The sequence below is a fragment of the Mytilus edulis genome, chromosome 14 (assembly GCF_963676685.1).
Source record: "Mytilus edulis chromosome 14, xbMytEdul2.2, whole genome shotgun sequence".
Classification (NCBI taxonomy): domain Eukaryota; kingdom Metazoa; phylum Mollusca; class Bivalvia; order Mytilida; family Mytilidae; genus Mytilus; species Mytilus edulis.
In genome coordinates, this window is record NC_092357.1 from 4,826,588 (window position 1) to 4,840,837 (window position 14,250).

The 14,250-nt window shown below is 33.0% G+C and overlaps 1 protein-coding gene across 2 annotated transcripts in view; it reads left to right on the forward strand.

Annotated features, from left to right (window-relative positions):
* Window positions 1–8,415: 8,415 nt before the first annotated feature.
* Window positions 8,416–14,250, forward strand: part of LOC139503548 (uncharacterized) — a 51,150-nt gene continuing 45,315 nt past the window's right edge. The window contains exons 1-3 of one of the 2 annotated variants that reach the window (XM_071293348.1): window positions 8,416–8,901; window positions 12,568–12,723; window positions 13,852–13,975. In XM_071293348.1, the coding sequence (XP_071149449.1) occupies window positions 8,447–8,901; window positions 12,568–12,723; window positions 13,852–13,975 (735 nt within the window). In that variant the 5' untranslated portion in view covers window positions 8,416–8,446. The remainder of the gene's footprint in view (window positions 8,902–12,567; window positions 12,724–13,851; window positions 13,976–14,250) is intronic. The other variant, XM_071293347.1, reaches the window with a different exon arrangement.

Genomic DNA, 14,250 nt, shown 5'->3' on the forward strand with positions numbered 1-14,250 from the left:
CTAACTGCTGTGAAAGCATGATAACGACTATTTCGTGTAGTATCGTGCTGTTAGGTTTTTGTCTAATCAATTAAAACGACAATTTTATTTGAATCTATTCAAATATGCTTCGAAGTACGGTCCATGAATGATTTTTTTTCTGTAAAAGAAACGCCCCGCAAAATCGTCATCTTCAATATTTCTTAAAGTTTCATGGCAAGTAAATGCGCAAATTAAATAGTACTTTGTATTTTCTTCATCTGTTTATAGGGACAGTTGAGTTCCCTCTGCAATTAAGTCAGTCATTGCAGTGTCAGTTTTGTCGTCTTCATTAGTATGTTTTCCATCAGGTCAAATATCAATATATAAAGGCACGACCTCATTGATACCATGCAATTGTGTTTTTAGGTTAACCAGTAAAACTGTACACATGTCATAATTTTAAATTATACATTCGTCGCATGAATAACATAAAATATATATTAGCTTGTCCGGTTGTGAGTAAAAACTTAATGTGAAGTTTGTATCCACGAGTAGGTTTAAAATTTTGAACCGAATCAAGATTTGTTGTGTCTACAAACCTGAATATTCGCTTCCTTCAATAATGAGACTTCGTATCGTTTAGGTTAAAATATGCCAGGGTTTCGGTCAAAACGATATATTTTAATACAAAATTCAACGACATGTGGTAGAATATAAAAAAGTCATATATTTTAACCGTTTTCAAAATCTTTTGAATAATCAGAAAAATGGTTTGTAACGTTCACGTCAAAATTGAGTCTGAAACGTCGTTTTTACGCAAGTGCGACATTCTAGTAAGACTCCGAAAAATTGACGGTGATTTTAAATTATTTATAGGAAATTGATGTATTTTAGATTTTTGGAAAATTGAGAAAAATAACATTTCGAAAAATCATGATATTCGATTTTATCAGAGCACGGATAAGCAAAAAAAATGCCGTAAATTTGAGTTTCGTTTTTATGCCAAAAAATGGAAGTGCGACAACATTGTAAGCCTTTGAAAAATCGCCCATAAATCATCATTTTATATTTTACAGGATATTTGTCTAGAAATTTAGAAAATTAAGCAAAATAACATTGACGTAGAAATAAAAATTCTAACTTTTTTCAATTTTAGATTAATTTTTTGTAACTCTCAAAACTGTAAACCCCCTAAATATTCCCAGTGGGACAGAAATGCCTTAGTTGTATGGAACGCATTTTTTCTATGGAATTATATAATAACATCATAAAATATTGCGTAAATGACTGAAGAAACATTTCTGTTAGACAAGGAAAAATCCGGTTTTTTAAATATTTAATGGTTAAGATAAAAATCATGGTGCAGTTGTTACAATAAACGAAACATGTTACGCGGGACACCCTAAAAATCCCATTTTTTTTTTTAAATTGAAGCTTGTCCCATATAACATAAAACATAGTTCATACAATTATTTTCTTCGTTTTTCTTTTGAAAAACCTAATATTTTAAAATGCGTACAACAGAAATTTATTTTAAATAACAAAATTGCAATTTTGAGACCCGTATCTTGCCGAACACGTTAATTTTTTCAATGAGGTACGAACATCGCGCGTAACGTCTAAACCTATCATTCAGAAACCCCTCATCAACAGAAATTAATTTAAATCAGAACCACCGACCTCCAGATTAGAATTATGTTGATAACTCACCACCCATGGAAAAAAATATCGTCGGCCTTCCGCCCCACCTAGGTAAATTTTACTGGAATAGCCCTCAAGACAATAATCATTTCTTAATACATAATTTTCAAGCAGTGTAAGGGAGGTATTCAAACATATATATGTAGCAGGAACAATTCTGCCTAAGATTCGGGGATGCGGACCAGAGCTAATTCTAGTTTGTAAACTGATGTGCGCGGAAAACGACTGATGCCAAAAGTGATGCGCTATAATATATCCAAGTATATGAAAACCACAAACTGAAAACAATATATAATTTATTCAACAAAGTACAACTTTTCTCATGTAGAGCCAAAGGTGAATAGAAATGGAGCATTCAATGACTTCAAATTAACCCGTACTAAGGAGGCATGTAGCTAATGCACTAACCTAAACGATGGTTGGAAAGCCTGGCTTTCCTTGGTTGGACTGAATGTCAGTCCTCAGAGAATTGAAAATAAGAATCTAAAACTAGTTATATAAAATATATAAATTTTTCACAGAAGGTAACCAAAGAATTTGCAACGATGCAAATATTAAACTTTACAATATAAATAAATATCTTTAACCAATGAATAAAAATAGCAAAAGCTATGTAATTTAACAAATATATCCTTAATAAGCTTCATGTAAATTAATTAACAATGAAATACATAAAATATGAAATTTAGAGTTTTACCAAAGGGAGCTAAAAATTAACTAATAACTCTGTCTGCTACATTCCTCCCCCTAAGACAAACAATAAATTTCATAATTAAAGTCTGCAAACTGAAATGTATATCAAATTCATGTACCTGCATCAATACACACGCAAAATCCAAATGTCAGGATCAAACATTAAATCCAAAATACATCAGTTAAAGTTGAATCACGAGAATGTTAGAGGAGACCGCAACACCATTCTGATACCCTCCTCCTCCCTTCGAAAACAAATGTATATGAAATAACATTTGACGGTGAAATTAAAAAAAGTCCATCAACGTTCATCAGATTAAATGTCTTTCAAGCAAATGTAAAACTATCACTTTTAGATAAATGTCACTGTTAAACGCATACACAAACAAACATCGGCATCAGTTTTAAAGGATAACGGACGCAACTTGAGGTCTTCTTTGTAAGTAGGCTTCGGAATCAGTGGAACGGCATATAGGATAAGGCACAGCTAGCGGTTGAAATCCAACATGAAAAGTTATACCAGGCTATGTCCACCAATGTTGATCTCACAGTGGCACATTTGACGTGTACCACTGGGTTCTATTTCTGCAATCCAACGTTGTTGATAACGGTAACACAGACGTTGCGCCACCGGAGATGGAACGGGTCCATCTATATGCAAGGTTCTCAAAATAAAGTTGGACGATGCCCAAATTTGGTGCAAGGTACTAAATAATGGATTAGATCCATCTGTATGAGCTAGAAGTGTTCCTAACTTCAAGCTTTACGTTCACTCTATTGGTTTCTGCCATGACAAAAGTCAAGAAGTCGGTCTCCCATAAACTCTCTAAATAATAAATATTTAGCTAGAGATTACAATTCAGACAAACGAGCAACAACTCATAAAACAAACCAATTCAAACTACAACTAGCTAACAGTCTACACTTCAAACTACACAGAAGATCAGCCATATTTCAAGCCAGTAATGAAAATGAAAAATAAAACCAGTTGGGATGTGCAACATCCCTCCCTTGGAAAAGGAAAAACCAAACAGCCAAAATTGAGGTGTATGATACCTCTGGGTATATTGAAATGAATATAAAGTAAAACTATAAATATACAACACAATGTGAAAACAAACATTAAACCAAGGTTACACAATCTGAACTGCAAAAATTGTGATTTAAATCGTTCTCCGACATCCCGCCTATTTCTGAGAGCTTGACTTGAATATCTGCAGACCTTTCATCTCTAGCATGAGCTATAAAAGACACATTTGAACACTTAGACCTGACATGACCTAACTGATGACATTTAAAACACCTCTTATGTTTACGTTTCCTTCGTGACCTCAATCCCCTCCTCAATATACTAATTAAAGTTTCAAAACTCGTGTGAACAGTATTACAACAAACTGAACTTTCTGTCTCATCAATAATCTCACGATCACCAGAAAAATGAACAGCTTCATATTCAATAGCTAGTGATAAAGCCTCATCTAAACTATGAGGATGCTTAAAAGTGACAAATTTAGCCATCTCAATATTCAAACATGATGTAAATAAGTCAGTAAAATATTCATCTAAATCTGAAAAATTATCAGGATAAGCCTTACGAGCAAGTATCTTGAAACGCTGACCAAATTCTGAAATTGTTTCATTTTCCTTCAAACTACAAACTCGCAGTTGAAATTTAAAATAAGCCACCCTCTCCTTAGGATTAAACCTCTGAATGAGAACATTTTTCAAGCAGTCATAATCGTATAACTGTGGCCTCTTTAAGAAACGTAAAGTAGTTTGAGCATCACCTCTCAAATTCATTATTAACTGACATGCCATCTCAAATTCATTCCACTGATTCCAAAGAGAAACTGTCTCAAAATGAACAAAATAATCTGTAATATCAATGCTGATACCATCAAACAAACAAGGTTTTTCTTCAAACCTAATCATAACTGAATAAACATTTACAAAATGAACCAAACGATGAAAATAAAATTAAAATACCCCAGAAATAACTATTCAAACATGCTCTGATTAGGACTGTCATATTCAGTAGCACCAATAACTGACTCAAATGTCTGCTCCATTTCTTATATAAAATTTTGTTCAGTTACAAACCAGAAAAGCTGCTTTAGAATTCCACACCCCACCCGCACTACCAAATGTAGCAGGAACAATTCTGCCTAAGATTCGGGGATGCGGACCACAGCTAATTCTAGTTTGTAAACTGATGTGCGCGGAAAACGACTGATGCCAAAAGTGATGCGCTATAATATATCCAAGTAAATGAAAACCAAAAAACTGAAAACAATATATAATTTATTCAACAAAGTACAACTTTTCTCATGTAGAGCCAAAGGTGAATAGAAATGGAGCATTCAATGACTTCAAATTAACCCGTACTAAGGAGGCATGTAGCTAATGCACTAACCTAAGCGATGGTTGGAAAGCCTGGCTTTCCTTGGTTGGCCTCAGAGAATTGAATATAAGAATCTAAAACTAGTTATATAAAATATATAAATTTTTCACAGAAGGTAACCAAAGAATTTGCAACGATGCAAATATTAAACTTTACAATATAAATAAATATCTTTAACCAATGAATAAAAATAGCAAAAGCTATGTAATTTAACAAATATATCCTTAATAAGCTTCATGTAAATTAATTAACAATGAAATACATAAAATATGAAATTTAGAGTTTTATCAAAGGGAGCTAAAAATTAACTAATAACTCTGTCTGCTACTGAGATACTGGAAGTGTATGACCCCTAAATAACGTTCATATAACACTTATACTAAGTTTTTGTAGAAGTATGTCCTTCCGATAACGTTCGAATAACAATTGAACTGACTTATTCTAGGGCTAGACCCCGCCAACAAAACGTACATATAGCACTTTTACTGAGATACTGGAGGTGTATGACCCCTAAATAACGTTCATATAACACTTATACTAAGTTTTCAAAGGGGCATGACCCTTATATAATATGCAAATATAACACTGTTACTATGATATGGTAGGTGAATATATTAACATCACACAGTGAAAATGGCCATACAGATGATATAATTGCTTAAATCTACTTCATTTGAACTCTGATGGGTCACGGGTTGTCTCTAAGGCAATTAAATGCGGCTTTTTTGCCCATCTTTTTTATATGTTTATATTTATACATTTTTAGCAAAATATTTTAAAATCAAGTGAGAAAAGAGAGAAAAAAAAAGGTATAAATCTATAAATAAAGTTTGCCACATCTCTGGAGTAGCAACTCTGAAATACTTTTTTATTTAACAAATAATACCTGTATGACTATTTCAAGTTTATTTTACAATGTTATGTAAAATACTGTATGATGTATCAATTATATATGTTATGTGTATATGCCCCCCCCCCCCCCCTGGGGACCTAATAGACCACTTTCGAGTTCATCCGTCACCGGAAAAAACTCGTCAATTATACGCGCCTTTATCATCGTCATTTGTGCGTTTAGGGGCGTCGTCACTTCCTTCCAATCTTGAGCGAGTGGTTGGAAAACTATAATTCTATATTGTACGAATTATTCGACAAATTGAATTCTCAAAATTGACAATCAACACTGCTGTCATTAGGGAAATGTCAGTAAGTACCTACAGAGCAACCATTATTTCTAGTTTATCCTGCACAAAGACGATCACTAAGACGCTTGATGAACGTAAATAGTGCAGGGATACAGGCGAGCCCCTCTATCTGGTAAATGACGTCATAAAGGCGTGTATAATTGACGAGTTTTTGCCGGTGACGGATGAACTCGAAAGTGGTCTATTTGGAAAATAAAATTTATCTTATCTTATCTTATCTTATATGGCATTGGACTTTTTTAAAGTTATATTTCCCTAATATAGTTCACAACTCCTTGTCTTAAAGTAACTACAAGCTCTTCCTGGAGAACGTATTTTACTTGGGAGGATTTGAAATGTATAATATTCATATATTTATTTCCGTGTTACAAGGGTGCTCCAATAATGGAGAAATCTACTGAGAGAATAAGAATTGTTGGACGTATGAATGTGCAGACCGGATATTCGCTACTTTTATGTCGACGTCCAATCAGCTTTTGATGTCGTCCAACATACCATTCTTCTTGACAAGCTTCTCGACCGTGGAACACACCCTGATATATGGTTACTAATTAAAGACTTCTACAGCCGGGTCTTACCTCCAAAGTTAAATGGCAGGGAGAATTCAGTGACAGCTTTAACACCCAACAAGGAGTTAGACAAGGGGTTTTTCTATCAACCCACCTATATAAAATATTTGTTGAAGATCTTCTTAAAGAACTGGAAGAAAACTCCTTAGGCTTTATATTAGGCACAATATACTGTGGTGCACCAACGTGTGCTGATGATGTAGCACTACTGAGCTCAAATCCAGAAAAACTTCAGGTGATGCTTAACATTCTACAGAGATATGCAAATCAACATCAGTATACTATTCACCCGACTAAATCCAAAATTATCCACTATAAATCATCAAAAAGTCCCGAGCCTTACTCCTGGAACATGTCAGGAAAGGTAATTTCTGCTTCTGAAGAAACGGTACATCTTGGTATAAAACGAACAGCTAGAAAGGAATGTGATATCACCATAGAGGATCGCATCAAGAAGAACCAAGTATGCTCTAAAGAACTCATGTCTACATGGAACCAACGGCTTAAATCCCAAAATCTCCGTTACAATATACAAAAGCTATGTATTGCCTAGACTCCTGTATGGCTTGGAAGTCCTGACTCTTACCAAAGCTCAAATGGAACTACTGGAAAAGTTTCACAAAGAAACTCTCAGATCACTTCAATCATTCTCTAAAAGAACGGCTATTCCTGCCATTTATTTACTATTGGGTGACCTACCGGTAGAAGGAGAAATCCACAGAAAGAAACTGACACTCTTACATGCAATTCTGGCCTGTGACAACTCTAAATTAAAGGAAATTCTTAAAAGACAAATATCCGTCAATTCCAAAAATCCTAAAAGCTTCTTTCATCAATCAATTTTACTGCTACAACAATACAACCTGCCAAACATTCTTGACTCCAGTATAAAACTGCCTTCAAAAGTTGTATGGAAAAAAATCCCGAGATCCACAATCAACAAATACTGGACCTATGAACTACAAGAAACGGCAAGGTCAAAATCCTCATTGAGTTTACTTAACACAACCATTTTAGAGATAGGTATTGTCCACCCAGTCTGGGAATTTGCATCACAGAGCTTATTAGATGTATGGAAAAGCATGAGCAAAGCTCGTATGCTCACTGGTACATACTTGGTACAGGCCGACAAATACAAATTTAGCCAATATACAAGATAAATGCAACATGCCTGCTGTGTCATAGGGAGGACGTAGATTTAACGCACGTCTTAATATTCTGTCCATCTTTAAGGGAAACTCGTATGAAGTATTTCTTTCCTCTCAAAGTCCTGGTCACAAATATCATAAGTTGCAAAGGATGGGAACAACTCTTTAACATCAGCCAAAACATTGTAGCACTTTTGCTTGATTTTTCAGTTTTCTCAGTACAATCTGCAAAACCTCAGTAAAACCCAGAAGATGAATGTCGAGTCACTGACTAGAGACTTCTGATACAAAATACATATCTGCCGCTTACAGCTTCTAAAGAATTTAGAATTCAAGTGAAATTCAAATGGAAGTATGTGAATTCAAGGAATGAATATTATAGACATTGCACTTTTAGTGACTTTTGTACTTAATCAAGTATTTATTTTTTACTTATGTTGGATAAGATGATTTTTAGATTTTATGTCTCCAAACATGTACATTTTTTAATCCTCTGTGAATATTTTTCCATCCCCAATTGATTGGTATGTTTATCTCTTAACCTTTCCACCATATGTACAGATCACGTCTACTGGACCTTTTTTACACTATTTTATTTTATCGATTATTTTTACCTTTGTCTTTTTTTTTCTTTTCTAACCCATATTTTAATTAACTTTTAAAAATATAAAATAAATCTTTGATTTACCCACTCCTGTAAATACTCCTGATTACCCAGTACGGGGTGTTCCTTAGATAGGAAGCTCATACACAAGAAAGAAAGAAGTGCTCATGGCGTCTAAACAGCCACCGCGTAAATTGTTGCGGAAACGTCCACGTTCAAGTTTTCACGAGATGACTTCGGACGATGAAGGGGATAATTGTTCGTCAACAGGAGACACTAATTTTAGTAATGAATCACGTCCATTTGGTGCTTTGCCAAAGAATGTTTCAGATTGGACGATATTTGATCTTGACAAATTAGCCATATTCTACGACCGAACTGCTAAACCAACACCATCCGATGTTCTTCAGTTAGTAACAGACAAAACTGGTTTTTATGGAAATTTAACAATGGAACAACAAGAAGTTATGAAAGTAATTACAGATAACCTTGTCTTTGATCTCGAAATAGATGAAGAAAATTTGAAACAACAACAGTATATGGAAGGAATTATCACGGAGCTACGTCTAACAGAGGACAAATTACTACAAAAACAGATGGAACCCATCTCATCGCATAAACAGTAAGTTTCAAATTCAGATTCATTTCTACCTGTGGCTGTAAAACATTTTAGCGTTAATTATTTTAAAAAAAGAAAGGATCTCCTGTAGTTGTATACAATACTGGTATAAAAATTTTGTAACAGTATTGACACTGGTACAATACTGGAATACAATACTATTGTATTCCAGTATTGTACCAGTATTGTGCTTTTTTCTTGCTTTTTTTAAATAAACAATATAGGTAATTAATCTTTTATTAAAGGTGTCACATATATGCATAATAAAATTAACATATGACATGACAATTTTATTAGGAATGATTGTGTTTAACTGATGATGGTACACTGTGATTGTCATCAAATAAAGTTTTAAATCTTCTGATGTTTTTTTCTTAACCATTCTGTCTCAGGATTTTAACAAACTCTGTACTTTCTTTTATGTTTTCTTTCAGCTCTCTTTTTCCAAGATTCATGTAGTATATTTTAGTGAATTTTATATTGACATTAATGCTGTTATAGCTTCTGTATCATCAGCATTGGTATTGTCTATTTCTTCTTCAGATGTGATTTCTGCAACCCCTCCCCCTTCCTATATTGGTATTTAGGTATTCAGTCTCTGTGGACTTTCTCTAACGCTTACTAGATTACAAACTATTTCAGATAGCATTTGTACAGCTCTCTTACTGTCAGAATGCTGGTCTAGTATTAGTATTTGTACCAGTAGATATACATGTATCTGCTACTAATTGTATACACCTTATCGCTATTTGTCCGCCATTGCTGGAAATCACACAGGTTCCCGTAAAATTTTGACGTCATAAAACAAAATGTCTGACGCCACAATGGAAAAGTGATTGTTGTTGACGTCAAAAGTTCAAGCGGACGGGTCAGCCGGAAATAGCGATAAGGTGTATTGTCCATGGTTCTGAATCAACTGCTTCAACCCTTAACATTCATGTAGACAAAATAGTTAATTTGATTATAACAAGATTCCCCTATAAAGCAACTTTTTATAATTAATGAATAATATTGATATCTTTTTTTGTGAAAGATTAATAAGAAAATAAAGACAAACAAATGCATATCATCTTAGTACACAAAAAATGTATACATGTATCATGTGTATTAAAATATCTGTCAAAATATAATATGATGGCATACATGTAAATGCTGAATTTACAGTGTTAGCTCTAGAGTCTATTAATTTGCTTGAATTTATTAAATTATTACTCAGATAATAATAAGCTTTTATTTTATTTTATCTATATTGAATTAAATAAAATATAGAAATATGATAAAATTATTAGCAATTGTTTAAATAATAATGATGACTTTTGAGTTAATTTCAATAATCCTTTGTTTATTTGTGCAAGTATAGTAATGACTTTTAACTGGTTGTTAATTGATTTCACAATTATCCTCCCTTTGATCTTCAATATAGTCTAGTCAACAATACAACTACAATACTGGTATATCAGTAATGTACCAGTATTGCTGTTTTTTTTATAAAAAGTTACAATACTGGTACAAAATTTTTATACCAGTATTGTGGACAATACTGGTATACCAGTATTGCGATCACCAACTACAGGAGATCCAAAAGAAAAATCACAAAAATACTGAACTTGGAGGAAATTCAATGTTGTAAATCCGTTTCATGATTTACAGTTCGTACATCATTGTTTTTATTAATTTCAAGCTGAATATTTTATCAAAACAAAACGTTTGATTTTAATTAATAATTCATCAAAGGACAAGTATCACAATAATCAGTGATCCGAATTATTTTGTCATTAAACAATTAATGATCCTAAACAAGCCATAAACTTTTAAGATATTTCCCTGTTTCCATAAATTTCTAGAATATATATATAGAGTGGGGTGCTCATTTTCGCCACATCTTTCCATGTTTTCTATAGTTTATGTTCAGGTCTAAATGTTGTTGAAGTATACTGATATTTCTATATGAAGATAACTTCAAATGCAAAATATACTAAAGCTTGAAAACTGGTTTGTTTTAAGAAAATCATCTGAAAAGTTAGATTAAAGGGTGTTTGAACATGTTGAAATTTCCGGATGTTTTGTCAATGGGGGACACATATTCACCGTTTTTACACATCTATTTAAAACCAAATAACCGCAGCTTTTAACAATTTTTATCAAATCATGTATTGCATTATAGATGAATAGCAGACATTTCAAAGGTATAAAGAATTTAAAATTAGGGCATTCAGTCAAATATTTACTTAGAAATACTTCTTTGAAATCGTGTTTTTTATTCAGGAAATTGTCCGAAAATCGTTGTCCGTTTTTCGGTCATTTTCGGGAGGACCCGCAATTTTGTCTCAGTTTAAAAAAATATTATATTTGTTATAAAAATATAATTTACGGTACATTTCTTCCATTTCAGCCATCCTTTGAAGTTTTTACACCTCAAAATCCTTAAACAGCGAAATTGTGTCCCCGGCGAAAAATGAGCACCCCACTCTACAATAGAAATATCTGAATAAGTTTATTCAACTTTAATGCCCTGAATATTAATATTTTTTTGGTAGGGCGAACGGACTCTATGGGCAAACGAACTCAGGGCGTACGTACCCAGGGCGAACATGTTATTAGGGTGAACGGTCCCGATACCGTAATCACATGGCAAAATCAAATAACAAAACATATTAAAAATGAATGGACAAGAACTGTCATATTCCTGACTTGGTACAGGCATTTTCAAATGTAGAAAATGGTGGATTAAACCTGGTTTTATAGCGCTAACCCTCTCACTTTGATGACAGTCTCATCAAATTCTGTTGTATTTACAAAGTAAAATCACAAATTACTGAACTTACAGGAAAATCAATTCGGAAAGTCCATAATCATGATAATCACATGGCAAAATCAAATAACAAAACGCATCAAAAACGAATGGACAAGAACTGTCATATTCCTGACTTGGTACAGGCATTTTCAAATGTAGAAAATGGTGGATTAAACCTGGTTCTATAGCGCTAACCCTCTCACTTTAATGACAGTCTCATCAATTTCCGATATATTTACATTGATGCCTTAAATAAACTGTAAACAGATATGACTTTAATGAAAATTAAATCCAAGTTGATTTGGAACAGTTATACAAAAATGTTAACATGTTTAAGGTGGCTTATATTTAGTACCAGAATTTATTCCGAACTAAACATTCTATATTTTGTTTAGCTATTAATTAAATCCTTAAATTTGACAATAATACACCAAACTACAGATAAATTTAGATTAATATATATATATGATAAAGATAGCCCCTTGTTTTTATGGTAATTCAAGTTGATTTGGAAAAGTGACTATCTAAATTTAGTTCTTACAGAAAATTCTAGATTTTTTTTTACCAATAACTTCATTGTACTTTAAAATTCCATACCACATCTACTTATATCTATATACTAAGATTAGCAAGTACTCAATCAAAATTATTCAGTAAAGTCAAGACCAAAGAGGAGTACAGTTACATGTTCATGTAAGTGTACATGTATGTAGTGTGAAGATTATGTCGAGTCTTTTTAAGTAAAACCTGTGCTCTACCAGTACAAAATATGGTCTTTTCGGACTTGAAGCATTTTTGTTACGTGCTTTTATTTATTACTACACTTACATTTATTACTACACTTACATTTATTACTACACTTACATTTTTTTCAGGTTTATGATTTGTAGCTATGCTTTAGACTTTCTTACAGAAGTAAAACGTGTGATATATAAGATGGCTGATTACAACTTGGGAAAAGAGACAGTGCCGGAATCATTTTACACATCCTTAACATCAAGTTTTGCAAGAATTTGCCAGCTGACACCTGTGTAAGAAATTTTCACCTGTGTAAGAAATTTTCCTTAGAAAATACTAGGATTTGGTGATTTTTCACCTGAACCACATTAAAAAATAAATTTTATTCAAACATTAACAATAAAATTGAGAAAGGAAATGGTGAATATGTCAAAGCGACAACCACCCGACCATAGAGCAAACAACAGCCGAAGGCAACCAATGGGTCTTCAATGTAGCGAGAATTCCCGCACCCGTAGGTGTCCTTCTACTGGCCCCTAAAATATGCATAATAGTACAGTGATAATGGACGTCATACTAAACTCCGAATTATAACACAAGAAACTAAAATTTAAAATCATACAAGACTAACAAAGGCCAGAGGCTCCTGACTTGGGACAGGCGCAAAATTGCGGCGGGGTTAAACATGTTTATGAGATCTCAACCCTCCCCCTATACCTCTAGCCAATGTAGAAAAGTAAAACAATAACAATACGCATATTAAAATTCAGTTCAAGAGAAGTCCGAGTCTGATGTCAAAAGATGTAACAAAAGAAAATAAATAAAATGACAATAATACATAAATAACAACAGACTACTAGCAGTTAACTGACATGCCAGCTCCAGACCTCAATTAAACTGATTGAAAGATTATGTCTTCATCATATGAATATCAGGTACAATCCCTCCCGTTAGGGGTTTAGTATCATACTATCATAAAATATATGAGAAGAACATAACCCGTGTCATGCCAACAACTGTTTTTTTAGAAATAAATGTGTTTAGTTCCGATGCAAAGACCCTATCAGTGAATCAATGTTAAAGCCAAAATATGCAATCTTTAATGACCTGACAACAGTATCGTAACAATTTTTTTTTAATGGCAGCGAAAACAAAAGTCAAAAATATTTTTATTTCTATAAAATCAAGAATTGTGATATATAACATGTATAAACAAAAACAGGAAAGGAGTGTTGATTTAAAGATCACAATACTTATTATTTTCAAACATAAGCATGATTAGTGAAGATGGAAGCAATTGTTCACCTGCTATATTCATAAGACATCATTTGTTCATAATTGTATATATACATGTGTATATTGATATTTATAAGGGATTACATTATATTCCATTTATAAAAGCCTTCATTTAAATATTTTAGACCAGGATTACTGTATAAAACTAAACTGCAAATTGATACAGTTGAAGTGACATCAATTCCTGATCTTGTGTTGGAGAAGAAAAAGAATATCACTTCAGCATCATCAGTTGTGTCTATTATAGAGGTAAACTACCTTTTAGAACATTTATAATTAATTATACATGTACACAAATGTATTCATGTCTTTGAGTAGCCTTTTGTTTTTACACTTTATTATGTTCATGACTTTTGTCCCATTTAAATCTGTCTTGTCTCCTATTGATACATTGTAAGATTTTAAGATTTTCCTATGGTTGTGGCCTCCCAATAATAATTCAAAGTTAAAATAATAGCCTGTTGTTATGTTCTAATTATACCCCACGCAACGAAGTTGCGAAGGATATAATGTTTTTGACCCGT